Source organism: Acipenser ruthenus, chromosome 9 (genome assembly GCF_902713425.1).
Source record: "Acipenser ruthenus chromosome 9, fAciRut3.2 maternal haplotype, whole genome shotgun sequence".
NCBI classification, from domain to species: domain Eukaryota; kingdom Metazoa; phylum Chordata; class Actinopteri; order Acipenseriformes; family Acipenseridae; genus Acipenser; species Acipenser ruthenus.
This window is the reverse complement of record NC_081197.1, coordinates 31,403,341-31,426,499: the sequence shown is the minus strand read 5'-3', so window position 1 is coordinate 31,426,499 and position 23,159 is coordinate 31,403,341. Positions and strand designations below refer to the sequence as shown.

General features: G+C 39.4%; 1 protein-coding gene across 2 annotated transcripts in view; it reads left to right on the top strand.

The window, feature by feature from the left end:
- LOC117405927 (ATP-binding cassette sub-family C member 4-like) overlaps window positions 1–14,591 on the top strand; it is an 87,221-nt gene extending 72,630 nt beyond the window's left edge. For both annotated transcript variants that reach the window (XM_034009461.3, XM_034009462.3), the window contains exons 26-31: window positions 3,599–3,754; window positions 7,057–7,146; window positions 7,808–7,980; window positions 8,605–8,710; window positions 10,913–11,047; window positions 13,135–14,591. In XM_034009461.3, the coding sequence (XP_033865352.2) occupies window positions 3,599–3,754; window positions 7,057–7,146; window positions 7,808–7,980; window positions 8,605–8,710; window positions 10,913–11,047; window positions 13,135–13,245 (771 nt within the window). In that variant the 3' untranslated portion in view covers window positions 13,246–14,591. The remainder of the gene's footprint in view (window positions 1–3,598; window positions 3,755–7,056; window positions 7,147–7,807; window positions 7,981–8,604; window positions 8,711–10,912; window positions 11,048–13,134) is intronic.
- The last annotated feature ends 8,568 nt before the right edge of the window (window positions 14,592–23,159 follow it).

The window sequence follows — 23,159 nt, the reverse complement described above, 5'->3', positions numbered from 1 at the left end:
GACTTTTCATCTCTGCAAATTCTCTTAAACAATCCCATGGCGGAATTTGAAGTGATCAAGAAAGCTGTTTGACGTTCTAAAGCCTTGCTAGTTCGTTCGCCATTTCCATCATTAGTGGACCACTCAACGGTATTGATGCATCTTGTGATTGTTTAAACCACTTGAGCAGAGCCTCATCCAATTCAGTATACACAGACATGTTCATTCGTTTACAGGCAGTTGACAACATAATTCTGACTGCTTTTGTCCCTTTAAGATTTCTCCAATAATGTACAGTTTGTCCTTGAGTGAAATTGACGATCGTTTGGCGCTGGCCATTATTATACTGCATACATTACAGTAATCAAGAGCAAGGTCAAGTTCAAACAGCAAATAGTAGGCCTACGAGTGCACAATATCCGCTGCACAGACCACTGCATGCCATCACGAAGTATGCAATATCGGAGTACGTACTAAAAGGAGAATTTAAACTGGATTTAATACGATTTTATTGAGTTCCATGATACTGGTTCTTTTATATCGCTGTGTACATTATATCCCAGGTACGTTGTAAATGGGGTTTGACAATATATAATTGGAACCCTCTTAATAAAAACCACCAATAACCAATTTGCCATTGTTTGGCGAACAGTTGACCCCATCTAAATTGTTGGAGGTTTTTAAATCCCATGAACTAAAAATATTTCAAATTCTAATGAGCCCTTTGGCACTGCTACCACAGTATATCCTATTACTCTTTCATGAAGACAGTGCCTCTGCAACAGGTATAATATTTACACACAGAATAACCAAACATGATTTTCTCTGTAGTGCATCTGGTGTATCTTGAGGATCTTTACCTAACCTATGACACCTGTTGCTCCACAGAGAAAAATCATGTGTGGTTACCATCAGTAGGGTCACGACTGATATATAATTAACTGACCCTCTCTGTCAGTCTTACACCTTCACAGCTATAAATTGTGATAAAGCTGGGTATGGGCATTCGTACCTAAAGTTATCAGAATCTAGAACTTGCTAGGGTTTGAATATATGCATGGGCATTTGTTAGTATGAGATGGTATTCCCAACTGTGTCAGTACGTGCATCATCTTGTACTTGCACTTAACTACTCCGCTTTGCTGTATTCTACTACTGCTCTCAATCATAATTATACTTTCTGTATCTTGTACTTGATATTACTCTTAAAGGTAACTGTATTGTGTTGTGTTTTGCAATTGCTCTTATTTGAAATCATTCTTATCCATTTATTATACTTACTACTTGCTCTTAATGGAATTGATTCGTATAACCAAATATTTGCAAGTTTAACTGCTGTTAGTCATAACCACTCTCAAACGTAATTATTTATTGAAATTTTATTCTCATTTGAACTTGCTTTTATTGTATTCTATAACTGCTGTTATCTGTAATATGATACTTTGTAACAAAGTATCATGCTAATAAATAAATAATAATAATAAATAAAAACAAAACATATTTAGAAGAATTTTCATGTATAGTTAATTGATCTCCACATTTCTTAAAAATGTTATACAGTGCCTTGCGAAAGTATTCGGCCCCCTTGAACTTTGCGACCTTTTGCCACATTTCAGGCTTCAAACATAAAGATATGAAACTGTAATTTTTTGTGAAGAATCAACAAGAAGTGGGACACAATCATGAAGTGGAACGAAATTTATTGGATATTTCAAACTTTTTTAACAAATAAAAAACTGAAAAATTGGGCGTGCAAAATTATTCAGCCCCCTTAAGTTAATACTTTGTAGCGCCACCTTTTGCTGCGATTACAGCTGTAAGTCGCTTGGGGTATGTCTCTGTCAGTTTTGCACATCGAGAGACTGAAATTTTTGCCCATTCCTCCTTGCAAAACAGCTCGAGCTCAGTGAGGTTGGATGGAGAGCATTTGTGAACAGCAGTTTTCAGTTCTTTCCACAGATTCTCGATTGGATTCAGGTCTGGACTTTGACTTGGCCATTCTAACACCTGGATATGTTTATTTGTGAACCATTCCATTGTAGATTTTGCTTTATGTTTTGGATCATTGTCTTGTTGGAAGACAAATCTCCGTCCCAGTCTCAGGTCTTTTGCAGACTCCATCAGGTTTTCTTCCAGAATGGTCCTGTATTTGGCTCCATCCATCTTCCCATCAATTTTAACCATCTTCCCTGTCCCTGCTGAAGAAAAGCAGGCCCAAACCATGATGCTGCCACCACCATGTTTGACAGTGGGGATGGTGTGTTCAGGGTGATGAGCTGTGTTGCTTTTACGGCAAACATAACGTTTTGCATTGTTGCCAAAAAGTTCGATTTTGGTTTCATCTGACCAGAGCACCTTCTTCCACATGTTTGGTGTGTCTCCCAGGTGGCTTGTGGCAAACTGTAAACAACACTTTTTATGGATATCTTTAAGAAATGGCTTTCTTCTTGCCACTCTTCCATAAAGGCCAGATTTGTGCAGTATACGACTGATTGTTGTCCTATGGACAGAGTCTCCCACCTCAGCTGTAGATCTCTGCAGTTCATCCAGAGTGATCATGGGCCTCTTGGCTGCATCTCTGATCAGTCTTCTCCTTGTATGAGCTGAAAGTTTAGAGGGACGGCCAGGTCTTGGTAGATTTGCAGTGGTCTGATACTCCTTCCATTTCCATTTCGCTTGCACAGTGCTCCTTGGGATGTTTAAAGCTTGGGAAATCTTTTTGTATCCAAATCCGGCTTTAAACTTCTCCACAACAGTATCTCGGACCTGCCTGGTGTGTTCCTTGTTCTTCATGATGCTCTCTGCGCTTTAAACGGACCTCTGAGACTATCACAGTGCAGGTGCATTTATACGGAGACTTGATTACACACAGGTGGATTCTATTTATCATCATTAGTCATTTAGGTCAACATTGGATCATTCAGAGATCCTCACTGAACTTCTGGAGAGAGTTTGCTGCACTGAAAGTAAAGGGGCTGAATAATTTTGCACGCCCAATTTTTCAGTTTTTTTATTTGTTAAAAAAGTTTGAAATATCCAATAAATTTCGTTCCACTTCATGATTGTGTCCCACTTGTTGTTGATTCTTCACAAAAAATTACAGTTTCATATCTTTGTTTGAAGCCTGAAATGTGGCAAAAGGTCGCAAAGTTCAAGGGGGCCGAATACTTTCGCAAGGCACTGTATCAATTTATATTGAAAAGATAGGAGGATGTCACTGATTTTAGGCAGCACTGTATTAACTTGACTTCTGGCCTAATGACTCCTGTATTGATGTCCTGTTAGTTCACTACGAGTACAGAGGCACATCTTGTAGTGTAATATTTAGTACACAGTTTTATACTATGATTTCCTCGGTTAAGTTTCATTATCAGTGTTGTCCAGTACAAATATAACTGTCAGTGCCACATTGTTTTAACCTCTTGCCATATAAATACAGGTTATATTTGGTTCTCTTAAATAAAATCCATTACAGGTGCTGTCCATTACAAATGACCCGTTTCCCTGCCATATTGTTTTAATCACTAGCTAGATCAATGAAACAGACTATATCTGTTTTACTTCATGTTTCTTTCTCTCAAACTCCAGTTCCTGGTCCGTGCTTGCTTTTGTCTTGTAGGTTGGTATAGTTGGAAGGACGGGTGCTGGGAAAAGTTCTCTAATCTCTGCCCTGTTTCGGCTGGCTGAACCTGACGGCAATATCCGAATTGACGGAGTCTTGACCTCTGAACTTGGACTTCATGATCTTCGTACGAAAATGTCAATCATACCTCAGGTAGAGTACCCTGCTGATGCGAAGAAACAATGTGGGGGGGGTGTTAGAGCAGGTCTGCCCGTTTGGACAACTGGAATCCACAAAGAAAAGGCTATTTGCATTACACCAACATCACATAGTGTCATAAGAGTGACCAAGGGATTGTACATGTTAAGCACCATGACAAGAGGGCAACTTTCGGTTTTAGGTATCTCACAGATTACCTGGCTTCGAAATTACAATGTACATCAATATTTTCTTAAACACAGAAGCTCAAGGAAGTAGCAATTGTGCTTTTGTCCCGTGCTTGTCAGAGGGTTGTGGGCAGCCATGCCATGAGAAGGGCTTCACCTATGAGAGGAACAGCAATTCAATGCAGGGAGTTTGGTATTGTGTTTCCATCAAAGCAACACAACTGGATTGCAGCCCAGTGGAGGCTCTGCTTTGTTTCTACACACTGAGCACTTCATCAAGGCACAGTACTGCTACTCTCTCAAGCTGGTAACCTTTGAGTCTGTGAAGAGAACTTTACATGAACTTAAATTTGTGTGCTTTGTGCAAATACAATGTGCTTTTTCTACTGCAAACAGATGATGATCAGTTCATTTAGGAGATGCAGGCTTTAAAAAGGTGTGTGTGTGTGGGGGGGGGGGGGGGTATTATAAGAAGATTTGAGGTTATTTCTACATTATGATATGTGGTACCGTATTAGAAAATACCACCCTTTGGGAATGTGTTTTGGTAAATTCAGGGGATTAACTCTTGCACCTTGTAAAATAGCTGGTGACAGAAGATGTTTTTTTGTGGAAATATTTTAAAATATTGTAAATCATCTCTGATCTTATTGTTGTAGCCTAATTGTTTAGTGTTTCCGAGGGCTTTGGGGGTTTCTGAGTTCATGAAGGTCTTCACCACGGCCCTGATGGGTTTCTGGTATCAGTTGTGTCGCATATAAGGTTTCTCTTTTATATAAAGAAGCACTTGTTTTCTGCTACTCAGTGGTTTACAAAGGTTGTGTGTGCGTTTTTTTTGTTATTTTTTTTTTGTCTATACACTTTTTCAGGGACACTTGTGAATTAATTAGAATTTTCAAGAAATACTGTATTAATTACAAATGTATTTGTATAATTTAAATGAACAGCTGGGTTCCACTGATTGGCACTTTAAGTCCTGTTGTTTTAAGAGTAAGAAATGACACTCGCAGTAAATATTGCTCTCTACTGTCATCTCTTTGAGATGAAACGTCTGTTTTTCAAAGAGTAAATTTAGTGTATTGTAAGCACACCTTGAATCTTGTATAAGCACTTTCTTTTTTTTTTTGCTGTGGTAGCTTGCAAATCCAGAAGCCCCTTTTTACAAGACTTGTATTAAATCAGAAAACAAACAGATCCTGGTACTACAGACATATGACGCCACTATGTTTATCTATATGACATATGCAGGCAAATCTTTAATTGTTAATGGTTTTTCAAAGGTCCATTATGAACATTAGTCACAACTATTGGGGATTGTTCTCAAATCGGATACCAAAGGAACATGATTAATATTTAATGGTTTTGTTAGGATAACAAGAAGACCCTGCATAGTGGTGATTTACCAGTCATTCTATACCAGTTCTGCCAGGGTGATTTTACTCACTCAGACCAGTCTGTGCTAAAGGGATTACCTGTCATGTCAGGTCCCATTGTTTTAAGACCTTTTTTCTCCCACTAGAGTTTCACTTCCCCATCCTATCACCTGATCCCTCATGATAGAGACCATATGCTCAAGGCACTGTCATGTACAAAAGTCTACATGCGATATAGGTCCTGTATATTGTACTGTAGCTTCAGAGACTCAATCTAGTATTATAAAATCTGTATTAAACTAAATCTGTTTCAGGTTCTATTTAATGTGCAGAAATGACATCAACATATACATGAAATGGGTAGCAAAGAGTAGGCTTGGTATGAACAATTACACAATCACTCCTTAGAAAGCTTCATGTTACCTGGAATCATCATTAAAATGAACATTGGATTTGAGCTGGTTAAATAGCATGGCAGTTGAGTGCTGGGAAAAGGGAATGCAAAAAAAGTTAGAGTGGCAAATTAATTATGCTTTGAGCCCAAAAAAAATCAATCTGTTTGAAAACGAATGTAAACAAACAGTAGTTTGTTCACATAGCTAACGTGATGTCACTGTCAGTCAGGGACGTCATACAGGAATTCTGTGTATGGCAGTTTGCATATGAAGAGGCTCAGCTTTCCATCCAAGACTTCTCAATCTGAAAATTGTATTTTAATTGTTTGACTGTTTTCTTAGATGAGTTTCCTAGACTACAAACCACATGTCCTGCCACTACGTTTATCTACAGGACATAAACAGGCCAATACTTCCCTGTTAATGTTTTATCAAACACCCATTATCACCACTTAAAGTATCGTAAATACTGCTGTTCGTCAAGGAAGCAGGCAATAGATATGTTTACTTTAGGTGCTACAATTGCGAAACAATAAGCAAATAATAAGATAACATGGAAAGCCTCCAATCATATTTTGTTACTCCTCTTAAACAAATCAACTTCCTGTATTTTTCCACATGTAAAATGTTTGGCAGGCTTGCCAATTTAAATTTAAGTCACATAGCTTTATTGTTAACAACCGGTTGACCTAGATTTACAGCAGCGAGTATGGCATGTTGGAACACTGTTACCTGTTTAACGTGCAGACAGGGAAAGTGCGTGTGCAGACAGCAATAAAATAAAGTATTTTATTTGCTCTTATTCAATGGTGCCCAATTGCTGGACCTTGATCAAACTATAGACGTTATTAAGAATCAGTAACTAGAGAAGTGATGCAAGGAATGCAAATCTAGAGAACCAATTTATTCAAAATACAAATTAATATGGAGGTGCCTGTACGTAAATATGTGTAACACACATTTTTACATGTTACATGCTACATGTAACTGGAACATTTTTAATTCGTAAATCTAGTTTATGCTTGAATGAGAAAACATTTCAAAGATATAAGATTCCTCCTGAAATGGTGATTTTTTTTTGTTTTTGTTTTTTTACATTGGCATCACGTATAATCCCATCACCTCCAGGTTATGATATATAACCCTTTAGCCATCACACGTGATCTCTGTGATTTTGTATGCTTTAGTTTTTTCCTCAACTTGCCTAGTTTCATCTGAATACCAAGTGGTGAATAGCGGTGAGATGATTTGATATGGAATGTTGCACACTCTATGCTTGCAGCTGTATTCCACGTGTCAGTACCATTTCACATTGTCCTTGGGATGCTATTGTGTTTAACACCCCTTCTTCTTTTCTCCAGGACCCTGTATTGTTTACAGGCACAATGAGGAAGAACCTTGATCCATTTCACGAGCACACTGATGAGGACCTGTGGAATGCACTCCAAGAGGTACTGGAGGAATGCAATCTGTGTTTGAATCGTCTCTTCACACTCCCAAGTGTTTTACAGATGGCTGTTCTAGCGGGGGGGGGGGGGGGGGTCTCTTTTTTGACGAGGACAAGGCCGTAATGATTTCTGTTTCCTGTTAGGCACCAGAAACTGAAGAGAGATCCTGTTAGGGCTGCTTTGTGCTATGCCGAAGTGAAGATGTAAGGGATGTGTTGAATGTGCTCAAGAGACAAACAATAAGATGGGGTCACAGGTGATTGCTGATCATAACCAGGTGTCTTAACCATATGACCCCATACACAAAGCTCTAACGTGTGTGTCATTTAAAGTTTTAATACAGTTCTAGTTTGATATTCATGAATCGGTCCTGGTGTCGAATCAGGGCTTTTTAAAATGTTTAAAGTTCAAAAGAATCCAGTCCTACTCTGTGTTAAAGAATGTTCCTTGTTATGTTTTTGTTTGTTTGTTTTATGTTTTGTAATCCTGTTGGTCAGTCAGATGGGACACGGCAGGCTGATTTCTGTTTTTTAGAGACTGGTTGATTAGCTTGTTGTTCTAGCTCACAGTCCCTTGATTTGAATAGAGGGAATGTAGAAAAAGAGAGGAATGATCCTGGTGTTTTGATACCTGTGGATAAATGGTAATTGGATTCCTTGTACAGGTGCAACTGAAGGGGGTAGTGGAAGAATTGCCAAGTAAGATGGAGACACAGCTAGCTGAATCTGGATCAAATTTTAGTGTTGGCCAGAGGCAGTTGGTGTGCCTTGCCAGGGCAATCCTCAGGAAAACGCGTATACTGATAATCGATGAAGCAACAGCGAATGTGGACCCAAGGTAATGTGCTCAAAATGCATGCAACTGTGCAAACATTACACTGCAATGGTCATCTTTAGTAACTAGTGAGACCTGACCATGGGGCCTACGCAGTGTTGGAAGTTTCCTTGCTCTATCATGGACCATTCATTCACTAGATCCTCAAACTGACTCTGACCATAAGATTCAATTTTAATTATGGCACAGCTTGCTTTATAGAGCTTTTAAAATGTAACAAATGCCCAAACTTACAACAAGTGTTACAAAGATAATTGATGGTTTTGGAAATCTTATACAGTGATGTCATTAAATAATCACTCGGTTATCTTTATTTTTTTGTGATTTTTACATAATTTTTTGTTTTCTAGTCTTCTGGCTTGGCAGACATACTTGCTGTACGCACAATGATATAAAACACATGCCTGTTTAAAATGTTCCAATTTCAGCTTCTGTACTCAGCTATAGTGTGCTACACACTAACCAGTTTGACAGAAGCTAACACATATCAAAGTGTAGGAATACAGATATGTTTTAAATGGTTGATTTGTCACTTTGTTATTCTTTTTAAAGTTTTAAGATATGCAAGGTGTAAATTGAAAAATGTGACCCATGATTGACTAAAATTTCTTTCTTACTTTTCGACAGAACCGACGTGTTAATTCAAAAGACGATTCGCGAAAAGTTTGAGCAATGTACAGTACTTACCATTGCACACAGACTTAACACTATTATTGACAGTGATAGAATACTGGTAAGTCTGTTAAATATTTAATGTGTTTCATTATTATTGTTTTATATATGCATAGAAATGAACACCCTGTTTAACTTTAGGGGGAGAACAAGCCAGATGTACACTTTGTAGAAATGTGAAAATTAAATAAAGAAATCCTTCTCGGAGACCGTTGGAAGTTCTTGCTTCATATTCTATAAACATGAAAGACCAAATGACATTGACAGCGGGGATAGTGTTTTTTCGTTTTATTCATGGTAGAGACAGCACACTTTTGCGACATGGTATTTATAATTGATACACAGCTGGGTTCTCTGATGCCCTCAATCAAGTCCTTAAGGTGGATCTACACTGGAAGCCAGCGATGTGAGCAAATATTGTATCTACGTCAAAAGCGAATATTTTAGCAGAAACTGTCATGTGACCATGTCCTTAACACTGTCGCTGTTCTCCCAACCAGTCCGTCAGCTGTGTCTCTGTCTTACTTGGTAATTTTTCCACGCCCCCCTTCAGTTGCATCCTTTCACAACACCACTCACGCAGCACATGGACTATGGAACAAGCAAGCGAAGCCAACACACACCAAAGAGAGAGTGAAATCACCACACACCCAGGAGAGAGAGAAATGACAGGTGAAATCACCACACACCCAGGAGAGAGGGAAATGACAGGTGAAATCACCACACACCCAGGAGAGAGGGAAATGACAGGTGAAATCACCACACACCCAGGAGAGAGGGAAATGACAGGTGAAATCACCACACACCCAGGAGAGAGGTCTCGCTGACAGGGGGAAGAGGTAAAACACACGCAGTCACGCACGCAGTAATACAACACAATACACCCACAAAACAGTACACAAACAAGTATTTACATAATTTCCCCTTCTCGTCTACCCTCTCCCACAATCCCAACAGGCCATACTGCATTAAAGCTGTTGCAGGTGGGGCTTATCCTGGTACTGGGGTTGGGACTGACCCTGGGACTCTGCTTGGAAAACTGAAGCTGATCCTGGATGTGGTTTGTGAGTGGGTTGGGAACTGACTTTGCTTCTGATTGGTCTGCTTCACTCTAGTCACTCACGACTGTCGTGAAAAATAGAACACATTTTTATTCCTCTGGAATAGCTCGCGTCACCCAGACTGGCCGCTCTCATCGCTAGCACTCGGTGCAGACGCACCCATACATTCCAGTCACTTCTAAATTATTTGCTCGCTTCCAGTGTAGATCCACCTTTACGGGTGTTGTTCAGAACATACAAATAAGATGGACTTATCCCCCATTACAGCCACAGAAACTTTTTGTAAATGTACTTGTCCATACCAGTGGCAGTGCTATATGTTACACTGTACATTGCAGCTAAAAACACAAATATTGCCACATAGTGTACTTACATTGTCCTCATAATTATATAATGATATACAGGTCAAAAAGCAAACAAACAGTAATTGGTAGATAGGGACCCACCTGCAGACAGGCTTCCATTATATAACCACCTAAGCATGATAATGATTGAGCGCAGCATGAGGGAACATGTGAATACACACTGCAGTGTTTTGTGGTCTGCCAGCAGGCCACTGATTTTTCCCCACATTTTAGTTAAATAGCTTTGTCATCCAAAAAAGATGGAAGGCAGTTTTTATGTTTGGATAGCAGAGCCTTAGCTATAGAAAGTACTCGTACCCGTATGTGTTCATTGTTCTGAGTATTGTGAAAGGCTTTGAATCCCATTGCTAGTCCTCTGCTGGGAATGACTTTGTGCACTTTGGAAGTTCATTCTGTCCTAGAAGAAACCCATATGCAGGTCAACACTTTCCTCCTATCAGTCTAGAATGGACATTTATTCCTGTGTGGCGTTCATTCTAGCCTGGATAATAGCCATCTATAAGGTAAATATGTGTACAAATGACTAATAATAAGTACTTTTTTAATGTATTATATAGAAACAGGTTTATAGAAGGTTCCAATTTCAACTGGTATTCAACTTCAACTACTACGGCTACATTTAGTATAATAGTACAGTAAAGGGATCTTGTGTTTGAGTCACGTCAAGCTGAACTATAGTACCCTACTCTGTGTGGGTTTTTTTTTGGTTTTTTTATGTATTTTATTTTATTATTCCCAGCTAACTAACAGACATCTGAAGTACCAGTTATGATAATCAAGGTAAAGAGTTGAGGGTAACAAAAAACTTTTGCTTATACATGCTTGTACTGATTACAGGTTTTAGATGCAGGAAAAATACATGAATATGATGAGCCCTATGTTCTTCTGCAAAATAATGACAGCATATTCTATAAGATGGTTCAGCAGACTGGCAAGGCTGAAGCTGCTGCTCTTCTTGAGACAGCCAAACAGGTAAGGCATCACACAGGCTATCATTACATAGAAGTCTGGCTTAGCCACTCACTTTTCATTGCACAGCATTTTGTTAATTTGCATTTTGATGTTCATTTCTTTAAAATAGATTTTAAAACGATATAAGAGGGTTTGTTGGTGTATCTTATACAAAAATATTCTATAGAGGTATTTCTTTTTTTTTTTTCCTCTGGATACACCTGTAGGTGTAGTTTGGGTTTTTGCTTTATTTGTAGCAAATAGAGCTGCACAAACCAATTATTCGATCATTTTGCTAAGATCTCCACAGGTGAGTGTCAGTGGTGTTGATTGGGCTAATTTACCATTCCAGTGAAACCATGCTGTTCACAGAATCTAAGAAAAACAGCAATCATCACAAATCTAAGCAGCTGTTTCTTTAATAGAAAGGACTCTGGTTAAGAAGTAGAGCACAGCCAAACAAACAACCAGGCTTTTATCTTGTGTCCCGAAGCAGGATAGAAATTGTTCAATTCAAAAAAGTTATCCGCTGTTTGGTGAATACAATAAAGCTTAAACAAAAATAAAGAAAATATCATATGTGTGCTTTACCTATATGATGACGCACTTCCTTTTAGCCAGTTTGCCTACATTGAGTATAAGATGCGAAACCTTACCCGATACCTTGCTTGGGCAAGCAGTGGAAACACACTGTTTTGTTGCCATGGGCAGCTGTAGCCCAGAGCCCCAGGCAGAGGTCATGATTCTCCACTGCATAGCAGTTGTGTTATTGGGATGAAATGAGAGTTTACTTTTTTGTATTGAAAGGTTTACAGCTTTTCTAACACACATATATGGTCTTATCTATGTTCAAGTGTACTTCCAAACTATATTGCTGAAGTGGGGTTTGTAGGCTAGTCTCATTCCTTGCATATCTTTTTAATGAAGGACTGGTCTCTTTTAATGTAACTGGATTATAGTAAAGTTTCTATGGGCTTTACTACAATAGTTTTCATCTTCTTTTTTCATTAAAATTCATTTGTGGTGCATTTTTCCTTCCAACATATTTCAGATAACAGTCTATTCATCATTCAATATGGTTTTTTCATGTGCATCTGCCAGGAACCACAGATACAATATAGCAACTTAAAACTGGTCATTGTGGAATAAGACAAACTTGGCATCATCTAATTTCCTTTCTGTCCTTCTTACACGTTTATCAGAAAAGCTGTATCTCTTCAAGCCCAGACAGAAATTGGCAAAATACTAGATTTCAAAAGACTCTGCATAGTGTCCTATTGTTTAGTATCACCTTACGCTGCATAGTAGTTGCTTGGTTGAGACATTGTTAGAGCACTTGCGTCTCGTTTCTTTATTGTACGGTTCCCTCCACAGATCAGATTACTTTAACTCCCATGACCGCCTAGCACCACTTATTAAATACTGAGACATTTCATAAATAGAGTGTGACGTTTCTATAGTTGTCAGTCAGGGTTTAAATACATTGGGATTATAATCTGATAATAACGTCCAAATCTATTGTGTGCTTTGAATGAGGAACCTGGTGACAGGAGTAGATCTACTATTGTTGTTAACTGAGTTTTTTACATCTTTTACAAGCATTTGAAATTACTTTTTGCTGCTTTGCAATGTAACTTTTTTTGTAAGGCAGTTTTTTTATATATATATATATATATATATATATATATATATATATATATATATATAATAGATTTGTTTTTGTCCCATTGCCTGAATCTTGGGCATTGTGTTCCTGTACTGCAGTACCACACTCCCAGTTTCAATGTAACTGGTAAAGAGAGTATTAACAAAAGTATATAGCCTCTAGGCTCACAATGAGGCTTGCTTTGGCATAAAATTCAAAATGGAAAGAATGCACCTCTCCAAAATACTGAAGATGTTTTTGTCACAGTATTGGTGACTCATCCCACTTACATTTGAAGAAATAGATTCCATATATGTTTTACATCGGTGTCAAGTATCTTATAATAGTTTCATTTTTGTTATTATGCATATAAGATAACGGTTTAAAAAAAAAAAAAAGCCTTCAAGTTATAAATATCAGCTGTTTTAATTACGTGTTTATTTTGTATTATTTTTTTTTTCAGATATATATGAAAAGCAGTCGCCCGAATGCTGTGCTAAATAGTCAGATGCACACCACGACCAGGTCAAGAGGCACAGACCCCAGTTTCATTGTCTTTGAAAGCGCACTTTAACTCTGTAACAAGTTGCTCTGTAATGCTGTCTGCACATTATTTCAGTTCTGTTCACCTGGAAGGCCAGTGCTGGAATTCTAAAACATTCCAAACCTATATCTCAAGCACTTCATATAAAGAGTGACATGTGATTTAGCCTATAGTATTCTTTAAGCCTTAAGAATGATCGTTTGTTCACAGATAATGTGAACTGTGATGTACAGGCCCATTCTTACTATGTGAACCACATAGAATCTGATGGAACCCCACTAGGGACAAAATACTCTGAATGTAATTTGTAATTAAAGTAGATTGAATACTTAATAGTGCCGTATTAGAATAATAATAGTGGAAAAGAGGACAACAGTCACTATTATTGTTATTGTTGTAGTATTATTATTATTATTATTATTATTATTATTATTATTATTATTATAGTACAGAAGAAAAGCCTTTCAAATGGTGTCCTTAGATCAAGGGTAAAGAAGAAATCCCAATAAAATTGAGTTTTCTGTTTCGGGAGTTAAAAGTGCTTTATTTTATGAGGTTTTAGCTAATTTTACTCATTTAATAAAAATAATGACAGATTTGCATCAGAACTGAAATTAAAGCAGATTGCTCTTGTGTAGAACTTTCTTTGGGTTACATGTCGAATCATAGTTTGCTCATTTTAGCAACTTTCAAGTCTTACATATTCTGGTGAGTATAACACTCTTAACTGGACAAAAATAATGTTTTTAAAATGGCCCTCATCATAGTCTCAGTGCACTTTATAATTAGTTCAAACCAAACAGAATGAATGCATAATAAATGCATTGGTTTTATAAGTCCTTACTCATTGTGAAAAATGTGATCTGAAAACAGCTTTGTTTTGGAGAAGCTACAAAGAAGTGCATCTGTAAGTGAGGTCAAGAGGTTGATTCCACCATGTGAGCAGTTAGCCAAATAGAGCTGTGTCACCAGCTGATCTTAAGTGCATGGTATGAACATCCTGAACAGGGATTTTTAGATGCAGTACCAAAGGTATTACACAATTTTGACAACATCTGTACTACTCCTTTCAAAATAGATTTATCCTCGGGTAGTGTGGCGGAGAAAGAAATTTAGTTGAGGGAGTTCAGTAAGTGATATGTGTCTTGTTCTGCCTGGTTGCACCATTGAAAACCAGCCTGAACAACACCTGAAAAATGTGTACTTGTTGCATTCTAGATCACAGGTTAATGTGGGACCTCCTTCAATACAATGTGTTACATCTTAAGAAATGTATGGGGGTTATGCATAAAAAGACAGATTGTCCCAATAATACACCCTGCTGTTGTGTGTGGGTTATTTTTTAATATTTTTAATAAAACCACTGTTCGGATAAATATATTGACAGCTAATGATTATTTATTTATTTATTTATTTATTTATTTATTTATTTATTAATATGAATTCGTCCCATTCCTATATCGGAAACAGAGCTGGCTGGAAAGTTTTACTTTGCTGCAGTACAGGCTTGTGGAAATCAAACCATTCTGAGAGAGAGGAAAAGAAAAACAAAATGTTCCACTCAAGAACTTCGTTTTAGAGAAGAGGTTGTTGCAAATACAGAGAAATTGTTGGGAGAAAAAAGTGCATCAATAAAACTGAGAAAACAAATTTGAACAGAAGTAACAGAACACGTCAATGCTGTCTCAGTTGTAAAATGAAGCATCTTGGATTGTCAGAAGCGATGGCAGGACAAAACTTTTTTGAAAAATAAAGCAGTGCTTCTCATCACACACACCCCCAAATTGTCAACTCTGAGTTAAAGTGTACACAGAGTAGGCAAACACCTTGGAAGAACATCTTCTAATAAATCACCCTCAGTAGCAGTTTGCCATTCTTGAAAACAAAAAACATATTGAACTCAAATCAGGGGCTTTATATACCCACGTTACAGGCAGAGATAAATTACCTTCAGTTTTCACTATAATACATTATTAACAAAACAAAACACACACACACACACACACATATAATGTTAGCCTTTAGGCGTAGTTCGTGTCTCTCCTCTCTGTTTCCTTCCAGCTGTAGCAGCGCGCCGCCGCGGAAACCAGCAAAAGGTAGTTGCGGGTCGACGCTCTCTCTCTTTGCCAGCTCTCCAATAGCCTTGCACCCTGCATGCTACGTCAGCCTCCGGGCCAGAGCGGGGTGGGTCGGGGCTCCCCTCTTCACTGTCCCATCTGTCAATCACTCCCTACTCTATATATGCACGAGCACGACTTCCTGCCTTTGTCTTGCTCTACTGTAGCTCAACCGTGGCAAAGCCCGTCTTACCACCACTGAAATGCAGATGCGCTGCGACCGGAGGCTGCCAATCCAGCTTTGCTCCAGCTTCTGCACCTCCCAGCTCCCCTGAGCTGCTTCCAGCCCAGCCTTCCACTTCCACTGGTGTTCGTTCATCATCTCTGGTGCAGCATACCTCCCCCCCAGCAGGAGCACGGCCAGTGGCTCTCCAGCCTCCGATTCGCAGCCTGCTACCGCTGCAGTCGCCCAGCATCCAAGCGGCCCCAGCAGGTAGTTCTCCAGCCCCACAGCTCCCAGGTCTCCTCCTCAGCCTCCAGCCACCGCCAGAGCCACAAGCTTCCAGTCGCTACACCAGGGTATCTTTCAGAAGATCAAGGAGTTCATGCAGCCTCTTGCTGATTCTATATTGGCCATCAACTCCCGCCTCGACATCATCGAAGCCCGCTTTTCCACCCGCCAGCACCACCGCTACCACCACCGTCGATCCCAACCTTGCTCCCATTTTCAGTCTGGCTTCAGCATCGGTCTCAGGACCTCACCTAGGTCCTGCCACCCGACGCTACACCATCTCTTCTGCTGTGCACCGGCAAATCATTGAGGGTAAGGACGTAAATCTTATCTCTGTTCTTATTGCCACGGCAGAGTTAATAGACCATCAAGTAGTTTGTTGTGGAGATTTTTCTGTTGCACTGAAGTCCAGTGACCCCCGCTTGCTCGAGAACCTCACCCTGGGAGAGTTTGTCCTGGCCTTCTCCATCTTCCGCGATGTCCTCTGCACTGCTTACCGTCATGGACACGAGGAACTGGCTCTCTACCTAACATACGTTGTCGAGTTGTCTGTGCGATACGGCTGTACGATGTTCTTAGAGTACCACAAGAGCTTCACTGCTAAGGCTGCAGCAGCCCTCGCAACTGACAACATCATAGTTAGGGTTTCTGTTTTTTGGGTTTTATTAATTGTATTTTTCGGTGCTTATTTTTAGCTGTTTTCAGGTTTTATGTAAATTTGGTTTATTTCGGGGCTTTCATTTTTTATATACTGTATGAAATTAGTCTTTTCGGTTACTTTCCAAAATGCTTGAGGTTGTTGTTTTATTTTTTGTTTTTGTTTTTTCAAAATATGTATAGTAGCTCGACAGTACTTGCACTCTTAAGTTGTACCTTCTTTCCTTTGCTGTCTTCCAAAACGAAATCCCTATGATCACAGGCACATTCTTCTGGGGTTTTTGTGTGTAGGCATTATTGTACATTTCGCCACAATTCAGTTTTAAATCCTCCGGATCTTAACTGTAATACATCTTTAAATTCAGCTAGCAGGCCTCCATCCTGATTGTAATCTCGTTTTAAATCTTGCAAGCGGAGTCTCCAATAGAAATGTAGGAATCTGCTGTCACTCTGTAGTTGGGGCGGGTTTAAATTATTGAGAATGAATCAATGATAGATGCAAGTCAGGAAGGCGGGACATTGCCCAGCAGCACAGGGAAATGTATTTATTATTATTTTTGTAGTAGGTTTTATTTTTTTTAATGGGAGAAGGATAAAGTCAACGTGAATAGATTAACCATTTCCACAGTTTTTCCAGTATTTTCCGGTGTTTATTGGCTATCCACCGATTTAATTTTTTTGTATCGGGTGTTTTATCGGTTAAAACCGAAAATCATAAGCCCTAATCGTAGGCTTCTTCGGCTTCCTGCGTTGCTCCGAGTTTACGGTTCCTTCAACAGACAGCTTCACTCCGACTTGTCCCTAGTCCCAAACAGCCACTTCGTTCTCATCATCAGGACATCTAAAACCAACCAACTTCGTCAAGGTCAGTGCGTTGAGATCTCAAAAATCAATTCTGCTATCTGCCCCTAAGATATCTCGCTACGAAGAATCCTTCTCTCCTAGCAGACCTGCTCTTCACTGACTCCTCCAGGACCGTCGTCACCAGACACTGGTTTTCCTCATGCCTCGCTACTCTCATCTCCAGACCCGGCCTCCCTGCCCGGTTCTACACTCCCCACTCCTTCCGGATCGGAGATGCCACTTCAGCAGCACGCGCAGGAATCAACCAGCCCCTAATTAAGACTGGGGCGCTGGACCTCATCTGCAGGAGTCCTACATTCGATCCTCCCCTTCTGACAACGCAGCAGCTCATCTGCCAGGTCCACCAGAGGTTTCCTTCTTCTATTAAGGGGAGGGGAGGGGGGGACTCGCCCTCTGCCGATGCATCTCAGGTTCTCCCGCGGAGTCAGAGGGGACCCCCGGCCACAACTGTACTTTTGCAGCTCATGCGCTTTGCCTCGCCTGCTGGCTCTATCCTAATCCTACTCTTACTCTGCCCGGGCTCAGTTCCTCACCTTGCTCCGGCCTTCTAAACATTTCCCTTTTCCCAGGTCCCTGCAGGTACTTCTCCGTACTCTGCTTTAGAAGCCGCGCTTCACCTCTAACAGAGGATGACTCCTGGTGACAGGCACCTGACTACCCTTTTTCTTTTCCAGGTTCTCCAACCGTACTCAAGCCTTTCCGTCCCCAACGCCGAGCGGAGGGGACTCTTCCCTATCTGTGTGTTTTGCCTATATTTGCATCTTGAGCCATTCTAAAAAAAAAAAAAAAGGCAGAATACCACACTAGTGACGTCAAAAAGTGATAATTCCTCTAGAGGAAAATATACTTGAACTTTGACTCTGACTCGAGACCATCACTTTCAATTCAAACACAAAATGTCTCATTTTCAATCACTCGACAACACCCACAGTACAGAAATGTTAATTAATGATCAACAAAATGAGAATACATTAAAAAGAAAAAAGATGTAAAGCTGATACATTCGTATCTCAGAGAAACTGGAGAAACGGATAACAACAGAATGTCTGTACAGCACTGGAAACACTACATTTTAAAAAAAACGAACTGTACTGCTGAACCTCGTCTTATTTATTATTAGCATCACACGGGTATCCATGTATTATAAAAATAATAGATGGGCCTCTTCAGTGAGTTACAGGAAAACAATTCCATCTCGGGTTTCTGTGACAGTTTATAAATTGCTCTACCATCGAGGTATGACACAGGCCCGGTTTTTGGGATGGAACCATAACAGTGTCGTGTTTTGATTGGTACTTGTCTGTCACAGGAATATGTCGTCACACGAGAGGGAAAGCTTTCAGGCATGTTTTAACATTGCGATCAGAGAGAGAGCTTTCTGTGGTGGTGTACTTTTTTTCTTTCAAATAGCATATCTGTAATCCTTTGTGCGATATATTTTAATAGCAAATATATATTTCTTCCACACTATTACAGTTTTGTTACAAGATACATTAGTTTTATCTCTAATGTAATCACAGTTTTACATATAGACTGACCCTGTTTTCATTTACATCCCAAATTCTGGGCCGCTGTAGTTTTCAGATAACTTTCCAAATTCTGGGCTGCTTTGCATTTTTTAATTCAGCCCAGTTTTTGGGATATTCTGCTCAGCTGACAGCCGAGTTTCTAAGTCATGCATGCACATTTTACCATAAACTGGATTAACCCTTAGTACATGAGTCAAAGTTGAAAGTATTTTTACTCTCCCCAGAAAACATTTTTTTATGAAGAAACAGAAATGCAACCCCTGCACACACACAAACAACCACCATGCAACCCCTGTACACACACCACCACCACCATGCAACCCCTGCACACACACACACACACACCACCACCATGCAACCCCTGCACACATACACCACCACCATGCATCCACAGGAAATGTGTTCATCACATTATTCTCCATTTTATTGCAATTGAGTCACCGTTCAGTTTAGCGGAAATTGTAAAGGGCAACTTGAGCTGAAACCTCGAGATAGAAGGGGTACAGGGGTAAAGGTTGAAAACCCCTGGCCTACAGTATAAACTATCAGGAATAAATAAGGAAAATGTTGACTAATACAATAAGATTTATTTTAAGTTATTGAAGGGGATGGGTCTCTTAAACCCAGGTGGTCTGATAAACCCCTAAACATGATTATATATTGATGGACATTACATAAGCAAATGAGATGTCCTTTTTTTTTTGGAATACCATGTACCTTCTCAAAAATGTGTTTTAATATTAGCATTTAATAAAGGAAAACGACTGCTTTGTTGTGTGCATGCAGAGGTTGCATGGTGGTGTGTGCGTGCGAGAGGGGTTGCATGGTGGTGTGTGCGTGCAGGGGTTGCATGGTGGGTGTACAAGTGTTGCATGGCGGTGTGACTGCAGGGGTTGTATGGTTGTGCAGCGGTTTCATGGTGGTGTGTGCGTGCAGGGGTTGCATGGTGGTGTGAGTGTTCGTGCAGGGGTTGCATGGTGGGTGTATGCATGCAGGGGTGTGCGTACAGGGTTGCATGGTGGTGTGAGCGTGCTTACAGCGGTTGCATGGTGGTGTGTGCGTGCAGGGGTTGCATGGTGGGTGTATGCATGCAGGGGTGTGCGTACAGGGGTTGCATGGTGGTGTGAGTGTTCGTGCAGGGGTTGCATGGTGGGTGTATGCATGCAGGGCTGTGCGTACAGGGTTGCATGGTGGTGTGAGCGTGCTTACAGCGGTTGCATGGTGGTGTGTGTTCGTGCAGGGGTTGCATGGTGGGTGTATGCATGCAGGTGTGTGCATACAGGGTTGCATGGTGGATGTATGCATGCAGGGGTTGCATGGTGGTGTGTGCGTGCAGGGGTTGCATGGTGGTGTGTGCGTGCAGGGGTTGCATGGTGGGTGTATGCATGCAGGGGTGTGCGTACAGGGGTTGCATGGTGGTGTGAGTGTGCAGGGGTTGCATGGTGGGTTTATGCGTGCAGGGATTGTATGGTAGTGTGTGGATGTGTATGGAGGGGAATTGGAGTGCAGGTTTGGTGCAAAAGAGGGGGGAAGCGAGGGCATTTAAGGGGGTGCATGGAAAAGACTGGGAAGGGTAGGGTAAATGAAAAACTACTACAATCATTTATTTTCAGTTTTGACTCCCAGTCCCCTTTCCCTCACTTTATGATTTTATTTTGTGATTATTTAATTATTGTAAAAAAATAAAAGGCCTTCAATCTACTGACTGTCCCAAAACTGAAACGCTACAATATTGATGGACATTACATACGCAAATGAGATGTCCTTTTTTTGGAATACCATGTTCCTTCTCAAATGTGTTTTAATATTAGCCTTTAATAAAGGAAAACGACTGCTTTAATTCATTTGCATGTATCTATTTCAGTGTAATGTAGTTTCTTCATTGTAATAAGAAATACGTTTTTTAACATTTACATTTTATTTCTGTTTCTTCATAAAAAAATAATGTTTTCTTGGGAGAGTAAAAAATACATTAAATTTGTCTGTAATGTATTACAGTTCATAATGAAAAGAGTAACTGGAAGTGCTTACATTGCACAGCAAAGGAAACTTGAAACTGAATGTAAGCATTTACCAAAACGCCTCTGCTGGATCTGTTTATTAATTTATTTGAACTGCAAATGTCTTTACTGTATGTATGACTCTTGTGATTGTTGTACACAATACATGTTACTTTTAAAAGGGATCCTTGTAAACACAACATGTGTTTCTATGACCTTATGTTCTCAACAGTTAAACACACATCATTAATCAAGTTCATTTTGCATGCAGTGCAAGTGTCGTTTTATTATGAACTAAAAGTGCTCCTGCAATCTGAAAATTACTTTGACCTGAATAATTGTTTTTAAAGAGAACTCATAAGCCTTTTTTGAAAGGGGTGGCACTGGCTGAATATAAAGGCAAGTATTATTACTCGTAGTAGTAATAGTACTACTAATAATATACGGTATGCACTAATGCTATTAGTGATTAAATAAAATAAAATAAAAAACTAACAAAAACGTGTGTGTTTTTTTCGTTTGTTTGTTTTGTTTTTTTTACATGCTGGGGCTACCTGGACAGCTGCTTCGATTCCTTTCCCTCCTCTTACAACTGCCGATTTCAATTAGAACTTCATTTCGATATGTTGGGGAAACTCTGATCTTGCCGGGGTTAATCTGACCGTGTTGTGATGTGTAAAACAATGTATAAACAGATTACAGGTGGAAATGATTGTAATGTGTTCGGTTTTCGTTAATTAAAAGAAAAACGGTTTACTATCAAAATGCAAACCACCCAAAGATGTGGAAGCAGGTAACAGAGAAGATAAGACTGTCGTAACCGGAGAAACAGGGTGCGGAGTAGTGAAACAATACCTGTAAGTAAACTTGCCGTTTTCTGATGCAATTTAAAACAGATGCAAACAGACCTTGTTTAATCCAGTTAAGGAAGGACATGTATCTTTAAAGCAAAGTATACCACATGTCACATATCTATTTTTCTTTACCAAACACATGCTGTCTCTAAAACAATGGTACTCATGTTTCTTAAATCATGCCTATACTCAATCCTCACTTTTAGTTTATTACCGCTTTTTATTTATAAAAAAATAATTGTATTCATTTTAAATGTGGAAAGAGGTCTGGCAACATATAGCGGTTAATTTATATTTGTAAAAATATTTTAACAGACGTGTCTCCTTGAAGAGTTAATGTTTTGGCTCCTCAGAGTCGTTTGCATGTTTAAATTGATGTGCGATTGAGTTTCACATGTTTTATATAATTGTAAAGGTGAATCAATGAGGCGCTTGATGTAATTGACCAGGTATTAGGGGTTACAGTAGCTTGTGCAAAATGTTGTGGTTCGGGGCAGACACAGCATGTTAGTCAGAGAGACAACCACAGAAAACGTTTCACTGCCTATCACAATAATGGGCACTTTGCTGCAAAGTGCTGAATAACAGTGATAGCACGTAACTTGTACATAACAAACAGGAGGGGGAGGGCGGTTGATGTTCTGTTTAAGTGTCTATTACTTAGGCTAGTCGAATGTAATAAGATCGTTTTTAGGTGTTTTAATGATAGCGTGTCAGTCTGATACGAAATAACGAAACCAAAGCACCCGTCTGAATTAAAGCCTCGAGGGGGTTGATATTAAATGCCAGCCATTCCCCTCCTTATAAACATAAAGAAGTGGATTACACATCTAGTGACGTTTCAGTACTGACTGCTTCAAAATGGAAAGAATAGTTTTATTTGATTTTACTTTTATAATTACCCATAATTGTATAAATAATCAAAACCATGACTCAGAACATACATTCTTCAAATAACCAAAGAATAAGAACACAATCGTTTGGAATACCAAGAAGAGTTTTCTTTAGTATTAATGTAAATTAGCACTGTAACGAAAGCTCAAATCATAACTATTTGAAACGTTGTGTAATTAAAGTCGCTGATTGGAAGACGACCGTTAAAAATAAATAAATCAATAAAAATTTTAGGGAAAATACATTCAAACTTAAATACAAATTGATAGAATGTCACGTTTTCAAAAGTGAGTAATTTATGCAAGTAACGCTCACTTCAATTCTAGCACTGCAGTACGAAGAGAATGTAGGCTACATCTTTGCATTGTGTTTGTTTAGTAAGTATGTAGCAGCAGTTCCATAGCCCGCTTTATGTAAATAGAACAATACGGGTTTTATCAGCTCAGACCGAAGACAATGAGAGGAATGATAAATTCATACAATTTACAGTAAAATGAGAGTATCATCACCTTGTCACTGGTCAGATTGTGCAAATGCAACAAAGACCAACAGAAAAAGACCACACGGCACATAAAAAT